The sequence below is a fragment of the Pyxicephalus adspersus genome, chromosome 2 (genome assembly GCF_032062135.1).
Source record: "Pyxicephalus adspersus chromosome 2, UCB_Pads_2.0, whole genome shotgun sequence".
Lineage (NCBI taxonomy): Eukaryota > Metazoa > Chordata > Amphibia > Anura > Pyxicephalidae > Pyxicephalus > Pyxicephalus adspersus.
In genome coordinates, this window is record NC_092859.1 from 117,907,737 (window position 1) to 117,932,912 (window position 25,176).

General features: G+C 36.2%; 1 protein-coding gene across 1 annotated transcript in view; it reads left to right on the forward strand.

Annotated features, from left to right (window-relative positions):
- Positions 1-25,176, forward strand: part of VPS13C (vacuolar protein sorting 13 homolog C) — a 122,883-nt gene that overhangs the window by 50,676 nt on the left and 47,031 nt on the right. Inside the window, exons 33-50 of the mRNA XM_072399072.1 lie at positions 2,924-3,225; positions 4,229-4,376; positions 5,133-5,241; positions 5,645-5,778; positions 5,912-6,062; positions 6,194-6,273; positions 6,574-6,633; positions 7,523-7,691; positions 7,852-7,968; positions 8,853-8,956; positions 10,499-10,666; positions 11,998-12,302; positions 15,383-15,530; positions 16,807-16,849; positions 17,791-17,918; positions 18,642-18,811; positions 19,269-19,513; positions 24,730-24,959. Coding sequence (XP_072255173.1) covers positions 2,924-3,225; positions 4,229-4,376; positions 5,133-5,241; positions 5,645-5,778; positions 5,912-6,062; positions 6,194-6,273; positions 6,574-6,633; positions 7,523-7,691; positions 7,852-7,968; positions 8,853-8,956; positions 10,499-10,666; positions 11,998-12,302; positions 15,383-15,530; positions 16,807-16,849; positions 17,791-17,918; positions 18,642-18,811; positions 19,269-19,513; positions 24,730-24,959 — 2,811 coding nt within the window. The remainder of the gene's footprint in view (positions 1-2,923; positions 3,226-4,228; positions 4,377-5,132; positions 5,242-5,644; positions 5,779-5,911; positions 6,063-6,193; positions 6,274-6,573; positions 6,634-7,522; positions 7,692-7,851; positions 7,969-8,852; positions 8,957-10,498; positions 10,667-11,997; positions 12,303-15,382; positions 15,531-16,806; positions 16,850-17,790; positions 17,919-18,641; positions 18,812-19,268; positions 19,514-24,729; positions 24,960-25,176) is intronic.

A 25,176-nucleotide genomic window follows, 5' to 3' on the forward strand; every position in this document is an offset into this window, starting at 1 on the left:
TAGGTTAGCCTGCAAATGCTACCTTTTGATAACATACGCTCTAAATTAGTCCCAACTGACACCTGATACAGTAAACAATGAAAGATAAGGTTATGAAAACAGAGGTACACAATTCTAATTAGAGTTTGTCAAACAAATACAACGGTTTCTGGAAAAAGCATTTTGTTTTGCTAAATATACATTTAAAATGGAATTTAAATCTTTTTTAAACAGACATTCCTACTTACTATTCCCTCAGATCTTTCATTTGTGCTATATTCTTGGCAGTCTTCACTTAAATGTACAAAAATAAAGTTTACCTTTTAGATGCTTGTTTTATATGCAGATTTGCACACACTGTTTTTTGTTTTTCAATTATACAATAACCTTGTTGACAATTTGGGAACTTACATGTACCAGAAGGTGACTATCATCTAGCTTACACACAAAAGAAAAACACCATCATATGTTTGACAAAAAGGCAGATTGCTAAAGAAATGTTTATTTCAAATCATCTTTTCTATATATAATTTCTGAATAAGAGGCTCTGCCTTCTCCCTAACCACTGAAATCTTAAAGCAGGGCTATACCTAAAGAAAAGTAGATATGAGTAGATATTACAGAAGGAACAGACTGATTGTCTATTCTGCAGTTCAACTAACTTACCTGCCTGTTCGTAGTCTTCATTATTTTGTACACTGAGGTGCTCATGTGCATCTCAATGTAGGATCCTAGCATAGCTGGCCAGGAAAGAATGACTTCCCACGCACATGTTCTGGCGTTACGTCATTCTAATCTGGCCAATCAAAATTACCAAAGATTCTGGACCTGGCGAGGTGAAGGTACCAGTACCAGTTAAATTATTGTAAATAGGTTTCATGGATCACTGACCACATCTGAAGTATTGTGCTTTGTCATTGGAGGTACCTGGCACCCTTTCTCTGTTCTGTATTCTTTGCTAATTGACTCCCTCCCTGACTGTACCCTCCTTTTAACTGGCAATAATTTCTTCTGATTAGTTTAATATTTATGCTACAGATGCAATGGTTGGTTTAATACCATGAACCTTTATTTTGGTTTTGCCCCATACTAAACCACATTTTGTGACACCCATAGGAAGATGCAAAAATTAATTTATCAACATATACCAGAAGACTAGTCCTTTCACTGCACCGTATAACATTTTCTTTAGAATTATTCATAATTTGGTTGTTGCACTGTTGATCATGTATTTTACTGTGTTGTAAGAAGCCACAACAACCCCCCTTTCTCTTTCTTTACCTGTGGTTCTGTTGGGTTAGTGAGAAGAGGCTCATAGAGAGGTATTTTTATTTATAATTTTGTATTTTTTTAAATTATATTTATTTTATTGATACCCTTTCCAAACAACCCCTCCCCCTTCCTGTTTACCTTTTTCCTTTTTGCTGTTTTTCTGTTTCCTCATCTCTGTGTTTTATATTAAAATATGCTATTTATTATGGCTAAACAGAAACACAAAAAGTAGGAAATTCTTTGGGGAAAGGCAAAAGCTACAGGAAACATTAAAATGTGATGATTTTATATTGTTTCACATTTTTGCATTTAAGGTAGAGTTTTTAGAAAAAAGCCATAAAACATCTATTTGCTCTCACATCTGAGGTTTCTAATGTGAAATATGGTGGTAAAAAGAACATTTGTAAAAAAACAAAAACACATTGTATTGTTTTATTGGGATTATGAAAGGAAAATCTAGTTTGTCTGTCCTGATGCTTTTAAAACATGTTTTTATTCAGGTGCCATTGTAAAAGTGGGGGGAAAAAAACAAGTGGTAGGAGGCAGCCGGCTGGCGGAAATTGGTGTAATTTTTTGATAATGCAAAAAGATAAGTTTGGAACATAATGTGCTACATATTTCCCACGTGCCTGCAATCCACTAACCTCCCTGACTTTAAAGGTATTGTTTAGTTTATACTGAACAAACATGTTGAAAATTCATTCTAGGTCAGGTGTTTGGCTCGTGTTAGCTCAGGCACATGCTTGTCGGGTATCTTTATGCATCTGTGATTTCATCTAAAAATTTTCATCTTCTGGACTCATTTTGTTTATCTGGACTGTGAATGTCTGACATGATGTAAACCCAATGTACTATTTCTACTTTTGCTAACTGTTCTACATTTATTGGTCTTGGTATTAACATTAAGCCATGTGTATAATTATTTTTCAGTTGTAGTGCAACACATTCAAGCTTTTATGGATATTAATAGAGTTCTTCCTGGACTATTAAGAGACAACAGAAGTCATACACATTTGGGTTTTACAGAAGGATTGGACACTGACAAAATAATAGCATACTGTTTGTCTTACTAGGATAACTAGTATCTCGGGGCCAGTATAGGGCCTAATAAAGGAAGCTTTTGATATTTTCTGGAGGTAAAGAAAACTACAGAATATTACTGACAATAGGCATATTTGCTCTTGTAAGGGCAGCTTCAGTAATTGCTAATTTCTAACATTTTATATTTTGTATATTAGAAAAATGATGTCTGATGGCAGTGTCTTTTTAATCAAGCAGGTTAATAAATCTGTTACCTTTTAAAATATAAAAGGTAAATAAAATTGTTTCATTGCACATGGAAAGTGTTGTGTGTAAATATGGAATAATTTTGAATTCTGCTTATGTATATTACCGCTGTCTGTCAACTGTAACACACATGAGGGAAGTCACCCTGGTGTACTTTTATAAAAGTCAAATGATTTTGTGTTGAGGTTAGCAGTACCAGTTCTTCCGTGGTCTTATCCAGCATAGAGAAGGACTGCTGCTTGTATCTAATATGACTCTTTTAAGCAAAATCACCCATGACAAGTGTAAATGGATACTTCCATACTTAGTAATAACATTAACATGTGCATTCTTCTTTGTCTACTTTCCAAACTGACTTGTTTGTGAATATTTACTTTCCTGACAGGGATTTTTAAATAACTTTCAAGCTGCAAAAGAGAGGCTCAGTGCTGCAACAGCACATGCAGCACACCGTGCAGCCACCAGCGTAAAGGACCTGGCAGAGAGGAGTTTTCGCCTGCTTATGGATATTCACCTTAAAGCTCCAGTGATAGTCATCCCACAGTCTTCTCTGTCCAATAATGCCCTAGTGGCAGATCTAGGCTTAATCAAAATACAGAATAAATTTAGACTGGTGTCTTCAGATGAAGAGCTTGCACCAGTTGTAGATTGCATGACCATCAGCCTGACTGAGTTCAAGTTATCTCGGTAAGTACATTGCTCAGTATATTGAATAAAAGAAGTTCATTTTAAACATCTTCTATCTTAAGGTTTGCTTGGTTTTTCAATCACATGTTGACTTCTTCTTTTATTGGAAAGAACTAGCCTCCAGAATTGTCGGTTTTGCCCAACTATACGAGTGTGTAACATGAAATGAATGTATCACACGGTCACACACATATTGGCGTCGGTCCCATAGTGGTTAGAAGCTGGCAAGACAGAGGGCCCAGCATATGCAGGGAGAAATGTTGCATATTAAAATAGGATGTTAGTAAATAATAAAATAAAAAATGCTGAAAAGTTAATACTGCTCCCAGCAAAGCTAAACGTATCCAAGCTAAAGCATACCTGCCCTGGTCTTTAACCCACAATTATAGGTGTAAAAGGTAGGACAACTAACCAGGCTGAAGTAGTGGGCTTTCCTGTATTCAGCCCACTTTAGATAATGCCCACATATGATCAGATAAAGATGTCCTTTGCATGTGAAGATAGTAAGTAACACAGACGATAGGGAAAGAAGTACAAAATATTTATGTAAAGAAAGATCTAGAAATGTTCTGTAAGTGATAAAATGAAGTCCAGTAAATGTGAAATATTACAAATTATTAATACATATTACTTTTGTCCAGTCAGCAGGTAGCATTTCATGTTCATTATAATGTTCGTACCACTATTTGTGTGCTGTATGTTGATAAATTTTGTTTACAGGCACATTAAACTCAAAATGACACACCTAGCGGACTTATTCATTACTGTATAGCTCAGTCAGATGAATAGTAAAACATGTATCGTCTGTTTTGCATTCTCTTTAGATAACTTTTACATTTCTGGAAATCCTTTATTAATGTTTATTTGTTAAAAGGACTGTATGGATGCATATAAAAGGAGTCAATATAAAACAACCTTGGTACTATTACCCAGAAATAACCTAAAATATGCTTAAAACCCTGCCTTTCCTTTAAATAGTATTTGTTCTACCTTTTCTTTGCAGGACTGTGTTGAACAGCACCCCAGCCCAGTCTGATATACAGATGCTTTATCCTATCAACCTGAGTTTAGCTGTTAATCGGAATCTGGCAGCTTCTTGGTACCATCAAATTCCTGGCCTTGAAGTAAAAGGTCACCTTGAATCCATGGATGTGAGTGGTAAATTGACTGTAGAAAGCTCAAACCAAACTTGTAGCATGTCCACAGTTGTTAACTATCGTTATATCCTATCTCTGTAATCTGAGAAAGACATTTCTAGCATTACATATACTGAACAACTGCGTGTGGCCACTTAGCTGTTTTCGAGACCCTCTATACCATGTAGGCTGGGGAACACTGTGTCATACAAGTTGCTTTTAAGCCTACTGTGTGGTCACTGTGAAGCAATATACGGCATTAATAATTCATATAGATTTCTGTCTTAATCCTAATTGTTTATTATTGTGAAATTCTTTGTGGGGAAAAAATGTTTAGCTTGACACTTTTTTGCAGTTAATATGAGCCATGAAAATGGCAAATCTCAGGAGATTGCATGACAAAGGGACTAGACATAGGAAAGGGTCATCTGAATTCATAGATCAAAAAACAGCATGCTTTGTTGCCTCATAGGCAACACTAGTCACTATACGGAGAATGTCCTTACTAGGCAAATAAAAGCTCGTCCACATCCTGTTAGCCCTAGCTCAGCAAACACAATGTTACCTACACTACCTGTTAAAGGTTGTGTGATCTGTTCACTGTGCTTTTATTAGGGTGACTTTAGCTACAAATTACACATGTAAAACACCGGTGTCTACAAAGCTTTAGTAAAACATATGGAGCAATAATGAGACATATTTAGCTGAATGTCTTTGAGCATCAAAAATTTACTTGTACTTATTGAAAAAAAAAATCTTGTTTTTTAAAAGGTTTGTTTGAGCCAAGAAGATTTAAATGTTCTGTTCAGTGTTCTAGTGGAAAACCTTGGTGAAGGTGGAGAATGTACCACAAACGTAGAACAAGTCCCTGCGCAAAGTGGTATGTATGCATGACTATTTAGGTTCAGATGAAGGGGAGCAAGTGTTAAATACATAGGGACTTATTTATCTAAGGGCAAACAGCCTGCTTGCTAGAAAAATGTCATTACTGATACAAATATTTTTTTTCTGTTTGAAAGGAGTGACAAGCTGAAAAATGTTAATAGTGTTGAATTATAGGCTACAATTAAGATCAGATATATTTAAAGTTATGAAGGTGTGGCATTCAGGAAAATAACAAAGATCCCCAAAGTGGTAATATAAGGTTGGATTGCTGCTCAGCCAGTCAGGAACCAAGAAAGTAGTTTTGTGTTGAAGTTGTTATACAGAAACGTACTTTCTCTAAATGAATGGTGTATTTTGTTGTCTGTTTAAACATTGGGTTCATTATAATGTGTCTGCAGGGTCTGCAAAATCTTCACCAGATGCTTTTCAAGATTCTGTGGCAAGTTTAAAGCATTCTGATCAGCCATCTTTGGAGCATGGTACAGCGAAATCAGCAGCGTCAAATCTTCTGCTTAATTTTGAAATTAAAAAGGTAATTGGTAAAATAATTCTTTACATGGTGTAATGTGTTTGCTTTACAGAAAAACATTTACATACTGCTTAACATACTGCTGTATAAGTCTGCATGTTGGGTGTGTAAAAATACCTCTTTCTTTAATTCCAAGGTTATTGTCCAGCTGTTAAGGCAAGCAAGAGGTTCACCACTTCACATTGTCCAGATTTCACAGCTTGGTACAGAGACAAGAGTTGGGAATCATGAAATGAGAGCAACAGTATATCTACGAAAGATCTCCATGACTTGTAATGACTTTACAGGTGAAGTTGTAATAATAGACTGTCTGATTTTTCCATTGGATGAATCATTATTATGCATTTAGGATGTATATTCTGATATGCTGACCTTTATGTTGTTCATTTTTTTATTTTATTTTTTTGGAATGACATAGGTCCTGCTGGAGGACCTCTGCTTCTTGTCAACTCTTCTGATGACACCAAAGAACATCTTCTGAAAATGGAATATGTGAAGGTTTGATGGTTGCTTTAGAAACGTTTAATCATTTCTCTGTCAGGGTGAAAACCTGTTACTCTTTCAATATATTTGATCCAGTAAAAGATTCACAACTAAAAGATAGCTTTATTCAGTTTTGGACCTTGCATGTTTTTCACAACTCCCCTTTTTTAATACAATATATCTTTACAACTTTGCAAACAAAATATATGTACACACACACAAACATGGATGTGTTTTATTTAATTTTTTATTGTGTGCATTTAATTCACTTTACGTTCGGCTAAATTGTTATTTTCTCTTTTGTTTTTGTCTTAGGCTGATCCTAATGGGCCAGGTTTTAAAAACCTTCACAGCAATACTGTGCAACGTTTAAGTGTTAGTAGAACCAACATTTTTTTTTTCTTTTAACATTTACTTGTTTAGTTGTCTGGGATGTAAAACTTTAATTTATTAGTAATACTGATAATTTGATTTTGAAATGTATTATAGTTATCTTATTATCTGCAGTCCTTTGTGTTGGGATAAAAAATATAAAAGGAAGAATGCAAAGTGGAAGGAAGTTTGCCTTTTTGTGCATGTTAGTTTTAATCATTTCAGCCGTTAGTTACATAGTCATCTACACTGGTTCTTCCTTGTAAATAGTGGTCCTTCATTACATTAATAAAACTCTGTCCCAGTCAAATATTTATTTTGTTTTTTAATTTTGCCTAATAAATTAAATGACATTGTGTGTTTAATGAAAACGGAGTTTTTGCTTTTAACAGTTATTGCAGTGTTTGTAATCTTTCTTTTAAAACCCCCATAGTCGTTTGTGCATATTAAACTAACCTTTCAGAGATTATGAATTATGTTTTTATTATTTTGAAATGTAAACTAACTTGCTCAGTAATTTTTCTTCAAACTTGTGTTCTTGAAAAGTAATAACTTGTACTTAGGCTGGGTTGATAATGCACATAGGTTGGGGTGATAATTGCACATCATATATGTTGTGCAGTTACTTGTGAACATACAAGTTTTCAATGTATTGATTTATTCATTTTTTTATGTTGGTTGAACTTGATTAACTTTTTTTTTCTACTTCACTAACAATATGTAATTATTGATGTAATTATTAATGAAATGAAAAGTTGATAAAATAATGAAAAGTTCCGTTTGGTAAGACAGATATCTTGCATCATTACTATCTTTTAACTTTTATTTTCACATCTTTAAAGTAAGTATCTGACTATTAACTAGTTTATGATATATCACTTTACTTTGACAGGCTTTCATGTCTTCACTTGACTTAATACTTCACACTCAAGCCTTGCTTTCCTTGTTGAACTTCTTGTCTGCTACCATCCCATCTGCTCAGGCCAGTGTGGCAGAGAAAACCAAGGAATTAAAGTCAACCTTGGGAAGACAGAAGAGCATCAGCTCTAAGCCTGACATTAGTAAGTCTTGTACTATAGCAATATTTGGTAGGGCTAGAAAATGTTAGCAACTGAGATTTTAAATTAAAATTCGTGGAATCTGTATTTCTGTATCTAGGTATTTATTTTACATGAAAACAAAACTAAACTAATAACTGTTTCTATGTATTCATTTTTTCAGCTTCTTCTGGCACAAAAGAAGATGATATTTTTGACATGAACCTTTCAGCCACATTAAATGCCTTTAATGTTTTTGTTTGTGATGAAACATGCAACATTGCTGATATTAGAATCCAAGGTACGTCCTTAACAGCTGCCTAGTAATAAGGCGTATAAGGTATAAACATGGGTATTGTCAGGTCAGGAGTTGTTTGTTTATTCAGCATTGCAATATGTTCCTTAGTGCAGGTAAGAAAAATGATTGCACATAATTTTAGTAGAATTGTCTCATAACACTTATTCTGCTTAAAATAACAGTTAAATATTTTATAATGAAAAGCCAAAATTAGCAACAAAAACATGTAATACATAGCAGTTTAATAGTTCTTGGATTTATTAGTTGCATCATTTTTCTTTTTTCCAGGGTTTATTTTTACCTAATTATCATTGGAATAACACACTTCATAACCATTTTACCAATATTTTTTGTACTTGCTGAAAATGTTTGCTTAAAAAAAAAAAAAAAAATAGTTTTCTCTAGATGATTGGGTAAAAATGTTTAAATGCTAGTGCAATAAAACTCAAACAATGTACAGATTATAGTAAGCAGTAGTTGGCAGATATTCTATATTTTAACTGTACTACATTAAGGTAAAATCTGCTTGGTTACAAAACTTTTATATTTGCACATGTATTTATTTACATTATATCACCCATGTTTTATATTCCTTGCACTCCAACATGTTGAACTGCTTGCACAGATTTATTAAATATTATATCTTAAAGTATCAAAATTAAATCACAATATATATTATCAAGTATTAAAAAATCGCAATATTCAACGCCATAAGCAAGAAATGTCCCAGTGATTGTATTGTAACACAAACTGTTTGTTCTATTTTAGTCTTTGGTAAAAAGTCATAATTATTTTTGCATTGTATAAACCACTAACAGTCTCACAATTTAAACATAAGGCTCAATGGAGAATCATTGCTTAAATATTTTAACTTGTTTTCTTGTTAGGCATGGATGCATCCTATTGTGTGCAGGCCAGTAAAAAAGATCTCTATGCCCGTCTTGGTGACATTGTAGTCATCAACGTAGATCCAAAAACAATTCATCATAAGGTAAAAGATGGTTTTTAAGAAATTTTACTTAAAGGTCAAATTTGTCTGTAAATTACTGATAATCCCAAAAATAGTGTTATGCATTTGGTTACTGTCTGAAATGATGATAGAATGTCCCCTACTCCTCTTGTCCATGCAGCCGCAGAATGGTTGTTAAGGGATAAGAGGGCACAGATTTGCAAAGGTGCCAGAAGTCCGGTCTGCAGTAGTAGCCTACAGGAAACAGGAGATAAACATAGATTATAGGGGTCACCAAAGAGCAGGACAGCAAAAGTAGACACCTTAGGATGATTGAAAAATAAAACAAAAGTTTGAGATGTATACTTGGATAAAGCGGTCAACATCTTTAGAGATGGGCGGTAGGCAGGTAAGCAGGCAGTCTCATGGTCATGAAATAGGCAGAGCGGTGAATATATAGAGGTAAGCAATCGGTACGCAGACCAAAAGTCGGTTCAACACAAGCCAGATCAATAGCTGTGCAGACTAGGGTTAAAAGCAATTTGAGATAGCAGCATGTAGGCAGGTTTGAAGTCAAGATGAGTCACTAATGGGTTGGAAAATAGCAAAGTCAGGCCACACTGTAAACCATCAACTTATTGGTTCATCTCTTTTGTCGCCGCTGCTGGAAATGGCAGTCTTTTTGGCAGCCTGCAATCATGTTGAATTACTGTGCTTTTAGGAATTGTCGATTTTGTGTACGGATCCATATTTGTGCAAAGGTTTGCATTTGCGGTCTCTGGATTCTTTTTCTGACAATTTACCTGATCTTTAAAAATAATTTTGATACATGTGGCAGTCTTTCTATTATTGTTTTGGCATGAAGCTTTTAGGGTTTTTGTATTGTCTTTTTTAATTACCTTACCTATGTTTTTAAAATAATAAAGTCACATGAAATTGTGCACTTAAGAAACCTTTACTATATTTAAAATATATCATTACTAAAAATACACTAGTTTACCTGTAGTTTCAATTTACTAGCAGCCTTCATTTAAGAAGTATTTTTTTATTTTTTTAGCAGGCACTATTATATATGTTACATGCACAAATATTCCCAAATAGATAAGTAGTTATGACTGTCCTGCACATTTTATACCGCGTTATTATTTTTCCCACACTACAGAAGCAGGGCACTAATATCTGGGTTTTAAGGGTGTAAAAAGTTGAGTTGGGCAGATGTTGACAGGTTTTGAGGAAAATATCTCAACACTACGTTCCTAGAATTCAGCATGCCAGCAGTCTTGACATTTGATTTGAACTTGTGTTCAGGCTGTAATTATTAAAGCATTTAATATATGTCTGTAACCTGCACATATCTGCATTTCCTTCATATCGAAAACTCAAAGTATCCACAACAAAGTGAACCTGTACTGTAACAGATTCAGGGTGAATTAACAGGGTCTGTTCTCCGTCTTAAAGGCAGTCCGGTGCACTACAGCAGAGAGGGTTAAAAGCCTTATATCCTATGCTATCCTTGCTGACCCATCTATATTATTTGCATTTTTAAGGTTACAGAGCTTAAACATTATGTTGTCTTTACATCAGGCTGTCTATATTTTGGGAGAAGAAGTGTTCTGCCTCCAAATGACATTGTTTCCAGATGCTACCAAAGATGCCGCCTACACAAACATGTCTGCTGTAGATGGAAAGATCTTACTCAGGGTGGGCTGTATACACATTGTGTATTTACATAAGTTCCTCATGTCACTCTTGGTGAGTATTCCATTTGCATTGAACAGGTTTATTGAATTTAAAACCCAGGAGCAAAGCTAGTTTTCAAATATATATATATATATATATATATATATATATATTTGTGTCATATCCAGTCCTAAATATTAAAACTTTGTCCAAGACACATGTCCCAACTGCAGCACAGTTGTATGATCATTTGTTTTAGTATTACTATAAATTTAGAATTGTTTCACGACATGTTAGAACTGAGGTCAGCAAACTTTTTTGGCCACTAGGCCATTTCAGGTGGTGGGCAGAAGCACATTAGGCTGGACTCCCTCTCGAGTCCCGCCCTAATGGCTCCACCCCTCACGTCCCCTGAAGGGAAATCCCTCTCCTCTGCAATGCATACAGAGGAAAGGGAACGTCCCTATTTACCCCATCAGCAGAAGTGTTAACGCCAGCCACGGTAAATAGGGCAGGGAGCCTCAACGTGCAGGCTCAAGACCGGTGCGCGGCTCCGGCGGCGGGTTGCCAGCCGGGATTAGGTTGGATCGGCCAGGGGGCGTTAGATTAGAACAAACTACCGGCTAGGCCGTATCTGTTCTAAAGGCCGGAGTTTGCCGAACTCTGTGTTAGAACATTAAAGGTTGTGTGCCTAATCAATGCTGAGTGCTATGTTGATTGTATATTGTGGTCTGAATTGTGGAACTAACATTTCATTTTAAATATTAAAGCATAATTATAGTATTAGGTTTAAGTATTCTGAAAGTCGAATTTTAGAAATAGGATAATATGAGTATATTTATCTTTGGGTAACTATAACTTTTTAGGTAAAAAAAAAAAGGCTAAATATACTGTTACAATTCATATGTGTTTACTGCTTTTCCTGCCCAAGGATTTGAAATATTGTACAGCCAGTCATTTTCTACCTTGTAAAGTCAAAGCCCAAAGACAAATGTTGTTTTAAAATGCATCCTTCTGTTTCAGTCAGTCAGCTTGCATTATCACTTCTTCACTTCCAGCCTCTCAAGTGGGCAAAGAATCTGTATTACTGCTGTCCAATACACTGAACTAGAAGGCAGGAAAAGTAAGGAAACGGTAATATTAAATCAGGAAATAGCAGTTGAATACTACTAATTTGCCAGGAGTGTGTACATCACAAAAATGGTAGATGAATAACAAATCCTTTTGGCATGTAAACAGTAAACCTGTTTTCCAACCGTCTTTTGATGGTTCTACTTGGTCTGGTTGGTAGACTGCATATTTCAACAGCTTACTATGCTTATACCAAAATTGTATATTACTAAATAGACCAAAGAGTTTTTTTTTTATATATTTTTTTTTTTTTTTTTTTTTTTTGGTCTTAGAATTTCTTCAACACATTCCAAGCAGCTAAAGAAGCTCTTAGCACAGCAACTACTCAAGCTGCAGAAAAAGCTGCAATAGGCATGAAGGATTTGGCACAGAAAAGCTTTCGCCTTGCTATGGACATTGACCTTAAAGCCCCAGTTATCCATATACCACAATCTTCAGTCTCTAAGAATGTCCTTATTGCTGATTTAGGTTTAATAACCGTCCAAAACAAATTTACCTTGGTTCCAGAAGTCAGTTGTCCTCTTCCACCAGTCATCGATAAGATGGATATCTACCTGACAGAACTAAAATTATCAAGGTCAGATTACACATTATTTTTGTTCAGACATTCTGCTTTTTTTTTCTTTCATTATCAATTTGCCTAATTTCTAATGTACACTGCCTGGTCAAAAAAAAAAGTTGCACACATATTTTGCTAAACCATCTTTAGTTAGATTATGGCAGTCATTTGCTATTATACCATTTCAATAAGCTTATGCAATGTTACCAAGTTTATTCATATCCAGAGATCTTCCATTGATGATGGAAAAATTGGATTGCTGCATAAAATCTTCTCCAGCACATCCCAAAAATTCTCAGTGGGGTTAAGGTCTGGTGGCAGCCAATCAATTTGTGAAAATGAGGTCTTGTTTTCCCTAAGCTGACCTCAATTATTGGGCACACAATATTGCTGGACCTATGACCTGACCACCTGATGCAACCCCAGCTAACACCACCTATTGCCCCCACAAGCTGGTTTTTGTGTTTTTATTTACCACATTTAAAGGTCAATAAAAATGTTTACACCTATTTATGAGAAGCTATATGGTAATGCAACCAAAAGACTACACTATTTAACATTATTTAATTAAAGGTTAAATGGTTTTATCTCAACAGTCATTTTTCAGCCACTATATAGATAATCTACAAATGTGTATAATGTTTTGAAAATGTAGTATTGGAAGCACGCAAAGCATACTGATAACGATACTCACATAAAAATTACTTTTCTATAAACTTTACAATATTTATTCCAAACATTTTCTCACTTAAAATACATTGTCATCTAAGTCACTTACAATTAGAAGAGGGACCAGGCAGGGTTGTCCTCTCTCGCCTCTTCTGTTTGTTTTGGCAATTGAACCCCTGGCAATAGCCATACGCATGGACCCGAATATTAAGGGAATTAAGTGTGGTCAGACTGAACATAAATGTGCTCTCTTTGCAGATGATATTCTGATGTTTATTACCTCCCCAACCACTACGTTGCCCAATCTTATAAAACTCCTAGACGAATTCTCGTTATGCTCAGATCTATGGGTGAATAACGCTAAGTCCCAGGCCCTCAATATAAATATACCCGTAGGGACGCTGACAGGGATCCAGGACAAATTTGACTTCAGCTGGCGTAAGGAGTCTATTCAGTATTTAGGCGTTCAGTTGACCCCTACATATAGTACTCTTTACAAACTTAACTACGCACCCCTTTTTAAAAAACTTTACGCAGATCTCAGGCGATGGGCTCTCTCCCCTCCTTCGTGGTTGGGACGTATAGCTCCGGTCAAAATGAACCTGCTCCCTAGATTGCTTTACCTATTCCGCACCCTCCCCGTTCAGGTCCCTATGAGAGAGATATTACTCATCCAGTCTAGAGTAATGAGGTTTATCTGGGCAGAGAAAAAAGCCAGAATTTGAAAAGACACCCTATTTGCTCCTAAACGCATGGGAGGACTAGGAGTTCCACACTTTAAATATTATTATGTGGCGGCTCAAGTGGCACAATTTTCGTTGAGTACTCTGCATGGAGTCCGACCTCAATGGGTTGAGATAGAGAACCAGGACGGCTTTCCGGGCTCTATAGATCCCCCTATTGTGGCGTAGGAAGGGCCCAAGAGGATTAATAAAATGCCCGGCTCTGTCTTATTCCATTCACCTGTGGGATAAATTGAGCAGACACCCAACATTATCCTCAGGACATAAACCTCTTACCCCACTCTGGAATAATCCAGATTTTCCGTTGGGTCAACACCCGGCTGACTTTAATTGGTGGATCTCCAAGGGCTTTCGACGGGTGAAAGACCTGATAGACGTACGCGCAATTCTCACATGGGATCACCTGATTAGTAACTTTGAAATTCCTTCAACGGAACATTTTCATTATAGACAGTTGACTTAATTTATTAAAACGATAATTAGACAGGCCCCGAGACCTATGCGGTTTTCCCCATTTGAAAGCACCTGTTCCTCCATAGAACTAACAAGTGGACAAATTTCTGTTATCTATCTGGCCCTAGTTACCCCCACCACCAAATTACAATATATGCTAGACTGGGAATCTGAGTTGGACACCTCATGGGAATTAGAGGAGTGGTGGGATATGATATACTCTCTTTCCAAGATATCGCTGAACTCCGCTGTGGTGGAAGCTAACTATAAGGTGGCACTAAGGTGGTACCTTACTCCGGCTAGACTGGCAAAGATGTTTCCATCGACTTCTCCCCAATGTTTCCGAGGTTGTGATTCTAGGGGTTCTATGATACATATTTGGTGGTCATGTCCGATTGCAAGGGTTTTTTGGGATGAGGTGTTCCGGATGATATCTAGAATTTTAAAGCAAGAAATTTGTAGTACAGTGGAGGCGGCCTTGTTTAACAAGATTGATGTGACCCTCCCTAGACCCACGATGAAACTGCTCAGGTTAATCTTACTGGCGGGCAGGATATCACTGGCTAACGCATGGAGATCGTCTTCGATACCTCTGGATCCCATTGTTACCAAGTTAAATTGGATTATGGTGAATGATAGACTCACCCATACCCTAAAGAATTCGCTGAACAAATTTGAGGATATTTGGGAACCGTGGATTTCTTTCAATAACTCATAGCTATTTATGGATACTATCATGGTTCTGAATATGGCGAACTGATTACACTTGCCGTTGGCACTTCCTCTTCCCTATCCCTTTTCCCTTCCCTTATGGTTTGTTCTTCTTGTGTTTTTTTGTCCTGTCACTTTGTTTGTTTTGTATCATATAATTTCCTTTTTTTTTTTTTTTTTTGACTTGTCTATCCTACATTATATTTGGGACACGAAGTTGGTTTTTGCACCGTTATACCAAAGATGGCTATTGCTATTCTTGGATCATTCCTGATTTCTATGCACTGATTTTTTAATATATAGTATACTTGAAGTTTGAGTGTTTACTTTTGGTTGCGTAGTGCTGAAGGAGTTTATTGTTTAAAATAATATGTATATCTGAAGTGTCCTTATTGTTTATAAGAACATTGTTGTACTTGTTGTGTTTATTCCCTTGGAAAAAACAATAAAAATATTGAAATACAAAATACATTGTCATGGAAGATTTTGTTGACCTCCTTGAATTGCATTTTATTTTTGCAGGACTGTACTTCAGACTGAGTCCCCACTGCCAGAAATAGAGATACTGCAACCTGTCAATCTGATTGTATCTGTACAGAGGAATCTTTCATCTTCTTGGTATTCTCACATACCAGCAATTCAGATTGATGGAGACCTAAAACCAATGCAGGTACCATAACCTAATAGTGATGATATGTGAAACGTTACATTTTGTTAATGTATTAAAATGTATTTCTTGTGGTGTATAGATTACTTATGATAGTTTAAAACAAGGCCTTTTTCATTATTGTAAATTGTAAAGAAATATATTATTTTCAACCCAACATGTGCATGTGATTTTCCTCAAGAATAGGACAAAAAAAGGAGAATGTTAGAAATATTTTAGGAAATCTGCAAGTATTTCTAAGCTATTATAAACTCGCTTAAACCCAACTCTAGAAACATGTTTTTTATTGTTAAGAATTATTAAACTCATATTAAAGCAGCTATTTAAGTCACTGACATGTACGTCTTTTACTGATAACAAAGAATATGTTAATAGTTTTGTCCATAGTCTTGGCACAGAAGTTGTTTAATAATGCTTTTAAAAGGATTTAGGTTGCTTTTGTAGTATTTTTTGGGTCTGTTGCCCATCAGTCCATTTGTATCTGATTTTTATTATTTGGTGAATCTGATTAAAGAGTATAGCCTATATAGTATATACACTTCTGAATTCATCTCACTGTGTCTGTCAGCAGTTGTTTCATCAGTAAATTCAAAACAAGTAGCTCTGTGCAAATGAAAACAAATATGATATAAGCTTAACACAAGTTGATAAATCCTGTAAACTCAATTATTACAATTGTGGTGCAATCTAAAATAGACAGTTAGGTCCATAAATATTTGGACGGAGACAACTTTGGTTCTGTACATTACCACAATTAATTTTAAATGAAACAACTCAGATGCAGTTGAACTGCAGACTTTCAGCTTTAATTCAGTGGGTTGAACAAAAAGATTGCATAAAAATGTGAGGAACTAAAGCCTTTTTAATACAATCGCAAACAAACAGCAACTGAAAGCCGCTGCAGTAAAGTCCCGACAGAGCAATAAAAAGGAGGAAACCCAGCATCTGGTGATATCCATGACTTCACGACTACAGGCTGCCATTGCCAGCAAAGGGTTTTCAATCAAGTATTAGAAATGAACATTTTATTTTCAGCTTTTAAATTTGTTCAATTACTTTTGAGCCCCTGAAATGAAGTGATTATGTAAAAAAAGGCTTTAGTTCCTCACATTTTTATGCAATCTATTTGTTCAACCCACTGAATTAAAGCTGAAAGTCTGCAGTTCAACTGCATCTGAGTTGTTGCATTTAAAATTAATTGTGCTAATGTACAGAACCAAACTTAGAAAAAAAGTTTTCTCGGTCCAAATATTTATGGACCTAACTGTATTCAACCCAGTATAAATCTTGCCAACTCAAAAGTAACAATCAAAGAGGTTTAGGTAAGGGAAATCCAGCAAAGAAAACGCAGCACAATATCTTACAGAAGGTCAAGAGAGAGATGGTTGGCACCATAGACTAGACTGACTGGGACCACAATGTATATCAAGGTCAGTCCCACTTATCAATGTGGTAACAGTTCCCCAAATGCCTTTTTTTTTCTGCTCAATTTCTTTTAGTCATACATACATGCCCATGCCATACTATGCACTACTGCCTTCATATTTTACAAATAATTTGGTATGCTTTGCACAGTGAGCCATTTCCTTCCTTCCTTCTTTGTGGCCATTCTGGTCATTTTTCTCTATATTATTACTAAACAGGATTTGTTTAGCGCCGCATATCACTCGGTGCTTTACATTAAATAGCGGTTGCAAATGACAGAGCGTTACAGACAGTGACACAGGAGGAGGAGAGGACCTTGACCTGAAGACATTACAATTTAGGAGGAGGGGGAAGTAACACACAATAGGAGGGGAGATATGTAGTGGTGGGAAGTAGTGACGGTTTCAAAAGACAGAAGAAAAGTAGCAAGTTTAAAAAAATGGGTTTAAGTGCTCTTTTAAATGCGCAGAAAGTAGGAGCAAGCCTAATAGGATGAGGAAGACCATTCCAGAGAATTGGGGAACCTCTAGCAAAGTCTTGGAGCTGTGCGTGTGATGAGGTTATGAGTGAGGAAGTCAGTAGTAGGTCATTGGAGGAGCGAAGAGAGCGGCTAGGGGAGTATTTTTTTTTTTTTTTTAAACTTTTATGTGCACATGGCATCTCTCTCAACAAGTCTAGCACATGTGGATATGGATCCGTTTGGCTCCAGCTGTTGTGTATCTGTGTGGTCTGTCTGATGATTGTCATATTACTATAATAATATTTTAAAACCTTTTTTTTTTTTTTTTTTTTAGTACATTTTGTGCTTTTGTGACATTTTTTCTTCTTTCTATTTTAGAAGAAAAGGACATAACATATTCTGCTTCACCTCAAAGCTCAAGTGATGAGACTGCATCAGTCATGCTGAAATTTGGTTTCAACTTTGAATCACTTTCTGTCATGCTATACAACAATGATACTAGTAAGGTGGGTATACCTGTAATTGGTGGTGGTAATATCCCACAAATTTTTTTCCTATTTACGAATCTCCAGTTGCCACCCCTGTCTATTACTAGCTAGGGATACTGTATACAATTTTATTTATGATTTTCCTGGTTCCTTCTCATAGCATCACATTTAAGTACAGTGCAATGATTTTCACTATTTGCATTGACATCTAACTTTGACTGGCTTCTGCCTCTAATAGAGCCAACATTTATTCAAAGCAATGGCTGCTGTCTCACCAATATGTAGCCCTTATAAAAAGACAGTTAAAACCTCTATTTTTGCTCTTCAGGTTATCATGACTGTCTGCTGTCACTAGAGTGTTGTCTTCTGCAGGGTGATATTGCTGTGGCAAGAGACTTGAGTGTATAAGGGTCTCCTTCATAGACGCAGGCTTGCTTTGTGCCATCAGTGTTACTTGGTTCACACTGTAGGTAGTCAGGGTTATAACTCAAGACACTCTCTCAAACTTGGCCTATAAATTGTAGTAGTGAGAGGCTAGAAAGAGAAGGGTTTGCTCAACAGTCAAGTGGGCTAGTTCCTTACCAATGTTTAGCATTTTATGATAAATCCCTACCATTTATTTAGCACTTTGACCTATTGACTGTAAATTGGACATGCAAAATGTATACCTTTTAAATCATCGTGATTTGTCATTTGATATTGGATTATGATATATCTGTTACTTTTTGTGCTGTGTTGCAGGAGGCTACCAAACAGCTGCATAATGAACAATTTAGTTTGGGAGAATTGAGGTTCCAATGTCTGTCCTCCTCAGGGATGATGTATTCTGATAACTCATTGGACTTTTCAGTTTGTCTCAAGACCTGTACTCTTGATGACATCAGAAAAGGTGTTACCAGGGCCACCTCCAGGTTTGTCCTTCCCTCCTTCATTCTAATAGTTTATTCATAAAGATAAGTTCCCCTACTTTTGTGGTTTAAATCATCTAGTTTTTTTTTTGTTTGTTTTTATTTTTTAAAGACCCATTAAGAAAATGTCTTGTTATAGCTTACATTTAACTGCAATTCTGAATGTAGCAAATTAAATTTGCATTCATATTTTCTAAAGGGTAAACAAAGCAGTAATCATTGTACTAGTTCATATTAAAATACAGATGTTACTGATACAAAGAACATATCTCATAAAATGTTTAACTGTACATCTACAGGTCTGGTGTCCTTTCCCCCCAGAAACTGTAACTGATACTATGACTGAAGCAAAGTGTTTATTTTTAGGGGCAAAATACATAAATTAGACTGTAACAATGAAAACACTTATTGAATAACACTGGTGATGAGACGGTCACATAAATTATTTATTTTTTGCTAGAATGATTGACCAAAAAGGCTCCTCCAGCTCAAGCAATATGATTGATATAGCCTACAAACAAAGCAAAGAGGAGCGCTCAATCTCCGCCATCATGGAGAAGCTGTATGTTTGTGCCAGTGTGGAATTCTTAATGACTGTTGCTGATTTCTTCATTGCGGCCATGCCTTCCAACCCAGACGCAGAGAAACCTTTACACAGCCAACCCAAACAATCAGCTGTCGCTAAGACCAGAAGTGAAAAAGGAGGTAAGTTTCTTGCCTGTCAACTGTGAATCATTGCAAAATGTTGTATGTATAATTCAGTTATTTCCTTTTTTGCTTATCTTTTATTTTAATAATGAAGTATAAGCACTAAGGCCCAAGCCCTACAAATGCCAAGTCAACTTTTTATGAGAAATGGTACTTTACTTTTGTGTTTTATGTATACAAACTTGTCATTTACAAATGTAAGCTAATAAATAAATGAACAATGCAAATCTGAAACCTTTTAATATAGATATTTTTTAGAATGCTTGAATTATTTATTCTCACTGACTTGGTCTTTAAAGGGAAAGTTTTGTACTAAAAGTCTACAAATGTGTAAACTAATATTTTAAATGTTGAAAGTGATGTGAATATGAATTTTTGCAATATTCTATATATTACAGTTTAAAAATATTTTTAGAAATGTTGAATATTTTATTTTTATAGTGCTGGACATAATACAAAACAAATATAAAGCATTATTAATTCTGTTCTAATATACTTATTCTCGGACAGGTTTAATTACCTAATATGTTGTAAATCTGCACCCTTGCTATTTTGGTACCTAGATATTTTGTCAGGTAACTTGGACATATCTTTTTTTCTGCCCTTTTTTTTTAGTCCATGTTGACACCATATTGCCTGCATATGTCATTGTTGACATTGTACCATTGTAGCAGGTTTAGAAGTACCTCTAAGGAGAATTTGGGTTCATTGGGCCCTGCCATTTTGGTGAACCCTATGTATTTGTTCTGGCGAGGTGTACTCTGATTCTGGAAAACCTAAACTTTGATGATAGATTTATTCCCTATGTGTTTTGGGCACTTGGCTTTGGTGCCCACCACAGTGTTTTTTGGGTACAGGAGCAGTTTCCCAGCTTTACCAAAGTTAGAGGAAGTTGACAATGGTCTTTACAGGAATGGTTACTCAGCTATGGTTGACCTCTCATCTTTTATTCCAAGAATGGAGATTAGGATAGTGCTTTCACTTATGATTGGGTAGATCTTTGAATCGCTGTCTGGCCTTCTTCTAGACTTTTCTTTTTCTCCTAGCCAGTGGGGCCCATATGTGGCTAAATGCCTCATAGGGTAATTGACTGTAATAACTCCCTCTTCTCCCTGTGAATGGATCATAGGAGGAAGGGTAATTTCTGGGTTGTGACTTGGAGGTTTTGTCTCCAAATACTTTTCTATTTCAGAAGGAGGGAGTCTCCTTTTTTCTCCCCTCTGGATTGCTTTTCAAAGGCTTCAGGGAAATCCTAATTTTTGTAGTATGACCCTGGTGTAGGAGGGGTGGACTTAGTCAATAGCCTCCATAACATGTTCTCAGCTATTGAACATTCCGCTAAGGTTTTTTGGCCGTTTTAGCTGGAACTATTTCACAAAAGACCACATAGAGTTTAAAGATTTTAGTCTTTTGGTCTAGAGTTCTAGAAAGAGAGAAGGTACATCTTGTTCTTGGTAGTTTCAGATTCTTCTTCAGATTTGTTTTTGGTGTTTTTAGTCTTCCTCACATTCTGTCTTTACTAATATTCTGCTGTTTTTCAGTCTTGTAGTTGTGTTTAGAGCCTTAGATTTCTCCTGACAGTGTTCCTTTCTTACAGCAAAGGTCTTAGGTGACGGTGGTATCATAGAATTTTGGCTTTGTAACAGGCAGCTATATCTACGGATTTTAGCTTCCTTTTGATTCTTGATGTAGATTAGCTCCCCCCTTCTTACTGCTTTTGGACATCCCATAACTGTCAGAAAATTAGGTCATTCAGTGAACCATAAAAAAGGAAGATAATTAAAACCTACTGTAATATGCTGTTCTTAAATTTCAGAATTTCAGTGAAGGGCACTGATCATTCCCGTCTGTGTTTGTGCTCATGCTCTTTGTTCTATTTGCTATGTAACTGGGACAAGCTGGGTGTTTTTTTTTTTTTTTTTTACAAAACTCCATTTATATACCCCTGAATGGGTAGATAGGAGTAACACATCCCACCCTTTTGCTCCCTATTGTGTCTAGTGAACCCCCATACAATATTTCATTAACAGCATACCCTGAAGAGTGTTCTCTCTTCCATAATCCTCTCTCCTTTAATAAAAACCCATAATCCTCTGTAATTGTAGTTTTGGGAGGACCACCTGTTTTAAATAACTATTTGTGAAACAAATATTTCCAAACATTTTTTTTTTAATTATTTTTATTAAAAGATATCAAGATACATACAGAGAAAATAAAATAAAGTGATCATAACATACAGTTCAAAAAAGAACATAGGTTCTAACAATACATATCTTCAAGCTTGTGGCTTAAAAGCCTACCGCATAGGAATACAAACATTGTAACCAACCAGTTGTGCTGTATCAGAAGCAGGAACCATGATATCTTAAGGTTTTCAAAAACATTTTTATAAGAAAAGAAAAATAAAAGAAGAACAAATTAACTAATTAACAATACATCTTCAAGCTTGTGGCTTAACAGCTATAAAATCAATCACATCTCTGAAACAGTGGCAGAATGCAATTAGGCATCCATCCCAGTATACTCGGGTATCTAGGGGGGTTCCTCAGTAGTGATAAAGTGGATCCAGTGGTACCAGGTCTGTGCGAATTTTTCCGCTTTCTTAGCGTCAGTGGATATTATATCCTCCATGTGATATATATCAGCAACCCTTTGCAACCAATGTACTACCGTCGGAGGGGCAGATTTCTTCCATAAGGCTGGGATACAGGCCTTAGCTGCATTGAGGAGTTACTATAGCACCTGCAGGACATGTCTGAAACATGAAGAAGTGCCAGGGCCGGATTGCCCCTTATATCCACTTCTGTAAGCTTTAAAATAATATTAGCTACTGAACTCCAATATGATTGTAATTTTGAGCATTCCCAGAAAACATGCAGTAGCTTACCCTGTGTGTCGCCACATCTCCAGCAGGTGCTATCCGACCCCGGGAAAATCTTAGCAAGCTTCACCCGTGTCCTGTACCAGTGAGTGGCCAACTTGTAGTTGGTTTCCTGATATTTGTTGCAAATGGACGCCTTATGACAGAAATGGAGTAACATATCTCTCTGGGCTTCAGTAAAACAAGTGTCCAATGCAGCTTCCCATTGGGATACAAATAAAGGGAGTTCTGGCATATATACAGATAACAGGGTTTGATAGGCATGGGAAAGTGTGCCCCGTACAGGTTGACCAGTTGCACACAGGTCCTCTAGAGGAAGAAGTGATCGGGTTATTGTAGTGGGCCGCGGCAGGGATCTCAGAACATAAGTGAGTTGTATGTGGCGCCAGGGCAGCAATGAAGGGAGATCCCTTTCCGTTTGTAGGGTCGGAATATGTTGCCATTCCCCATTGTGCATGAATTTCCAAACATTTTAAAGAAAAAAATAGATGCCACACATCTGCCTAAAAACCTATATATGTTCTGCAAATAATTTATAGCTTTGTTTTAAATTATAAACATTATACAGCAGGCTGCTTACTATCCAGAGGCTGCTAGTTTGCTCCCTATGTTATTTATTTTCTTTATCAGTCACTTTGTTTTATCATACTGTATTGAGCAACATATAATAACCTCACATAATACACATAGACACTGATCATTTTCATTGTGTCTACTAATAAATTCTACCTAGCTGACCCAAGTATTTGTACCTTATACCTGTTAACATGAGTCTCTCTGCCCTTTCTTCTGTTTGTAATAAAATACCCAACTTTTCTTTCTCATAAGCCTAGTTTACACAAATGACTTTGCTGGTGATCTATCACCTGTTAAATGAGCTTTGCATTCATTCTAATATGCCACAATACCCAGGCAGTTTTGAGTTGCAGTGAAGTCTGCATGGCTCATAGTGTAAGGTGACACAAAATTATGATTTGCCAAAGGTGTGATTGAAGCACAAAAATTGTTTTGTCAAATATGTCTAGCTGTACAGGTGACTAGTTTTGTGGAGGTGCAATGTTTGCGGCAGATGTCACTCTTTTATGAACCATTTTATTAAACAGCAAACCTGTATATGGCTTCTTCTATTTCCTGCTCATGTGACGGTGTTTCATAATAGTAAACAATAATTAGTGACCCAGATACTTCCTGGAATAATACTCCTGATGTCAAGCACTTCATGACAGATTTAATTAAGGCTTTTTTGGAACAGAACAACCCTTTCCATGCCTGCTTCATGAAACCTAGTAACATTATTCCGTCATGATTTCACAACATTGGATACAAGGCACATACTCAAAAAGTCATAATTATGGCTGTGTTCTCTTTGAATTTAAGGAGGATCCATATACGAGGTTTTAAACACTGATATTGCTGTCCCAGTTTTAAAATGTACAGCTTGCCTAGTTGGTGTTCTGATCCTTAGCTTTTAAAGTTGACCTAAACTTGAAAAAACAAAAGTCACCACAATGAGGAAAAGCTAAATAGCCAAATACACATGCAATCTCTTTTCTCAAAAGAATAAGTCTCTGGCTCCTGGTAACTTTTAGCAACACTTTGCAGGCCGCGTGCGCTGTGTAGTGTAGAGCTTGACTCTGTATGTGTTGAGGCCAGGGACAATGCAATCAGTGGCTATCTAATGGTGGAATAATATTTCTCTGGAGTCGTGTGTCCACTGTGGAGACATCAGGAAGATGATGGCTTCCTAGGACATGGCAATGACAGGATCCTGTTATCACTGTATGCTGCCTGCACACAGGTAAGCCTGTGCCATAATCGTCAAGTAAGCTGTTCATACTTTCTGATTATGGCAGATGCTCGCCACCCACCAACAGTTACAGTTCTGCTTGATTACCTTCTGAATCGGTAGCCCAGAATAAGCGTTCAACTTGGGTGTTGAGCTAATTGCTGCACAGTTAGCTCCTTGTTTCAGGTGTGTGAAACTACTTAACCAGATCAGCTTTACACCCAGCAACTACCATTCTCTACAGTGAGTTCAGTAATGGAAACCTACCTAATCTCTCAGTATTGGTCCTGTTTTTTGTACCAATCACATTTTAATGGTATTAAGGGTAATAATATTACAATGGTAAATTTTGCATGAAACTAGTGAATAAACTGCAAATACTATGTATTGATTTTTAGTGTCCGTTAATATTGCAGACATTTGTTCATTATAATTTATAAACAAACCTGTCATGTTGGTTCCCTGTAAATGTTTCTATAAAATATTTATTTCTGTGTATGTATTCTAAATTCATATTCTGCAATTTGTCTTTTTTTCTGTCCTTAGAACAGGCATCCTCCCAGAAATTAAAAGTGAAAGCGCTGATTATGGACCCTGAAATTGTGTTTGTTGCCAGCTTAACAAAGGCAGATGCTCCTGCCTTAGCTGTATCTTTTCAGGGCAATTTCATGCTTTCTGATGTGAACTCAATGAAAAAAATCACTGCCATTGTGAGGGAATTCAAAGTTCTTGCCTGTCCATTTCTTAGAGAACTCAGAGGCAATAACATCACTACGGTATGAATATTTTCTCTATAACTAGTTATCCAGTATCTTAATGTCCATAAAAAGCTTGTAAAGATTTGAACACCCTAGATACAAGCCTATCCTAAATTGTATGTTATTTACCTTGCCCACGGCTATGATCCATTTTTTTTTTTAGCAATCAACAATAGTTTCCTTATTTTTGTAATCCTTCCATGCATTCTTCCAGTTCTGTTTTTTTTTTTTTTTT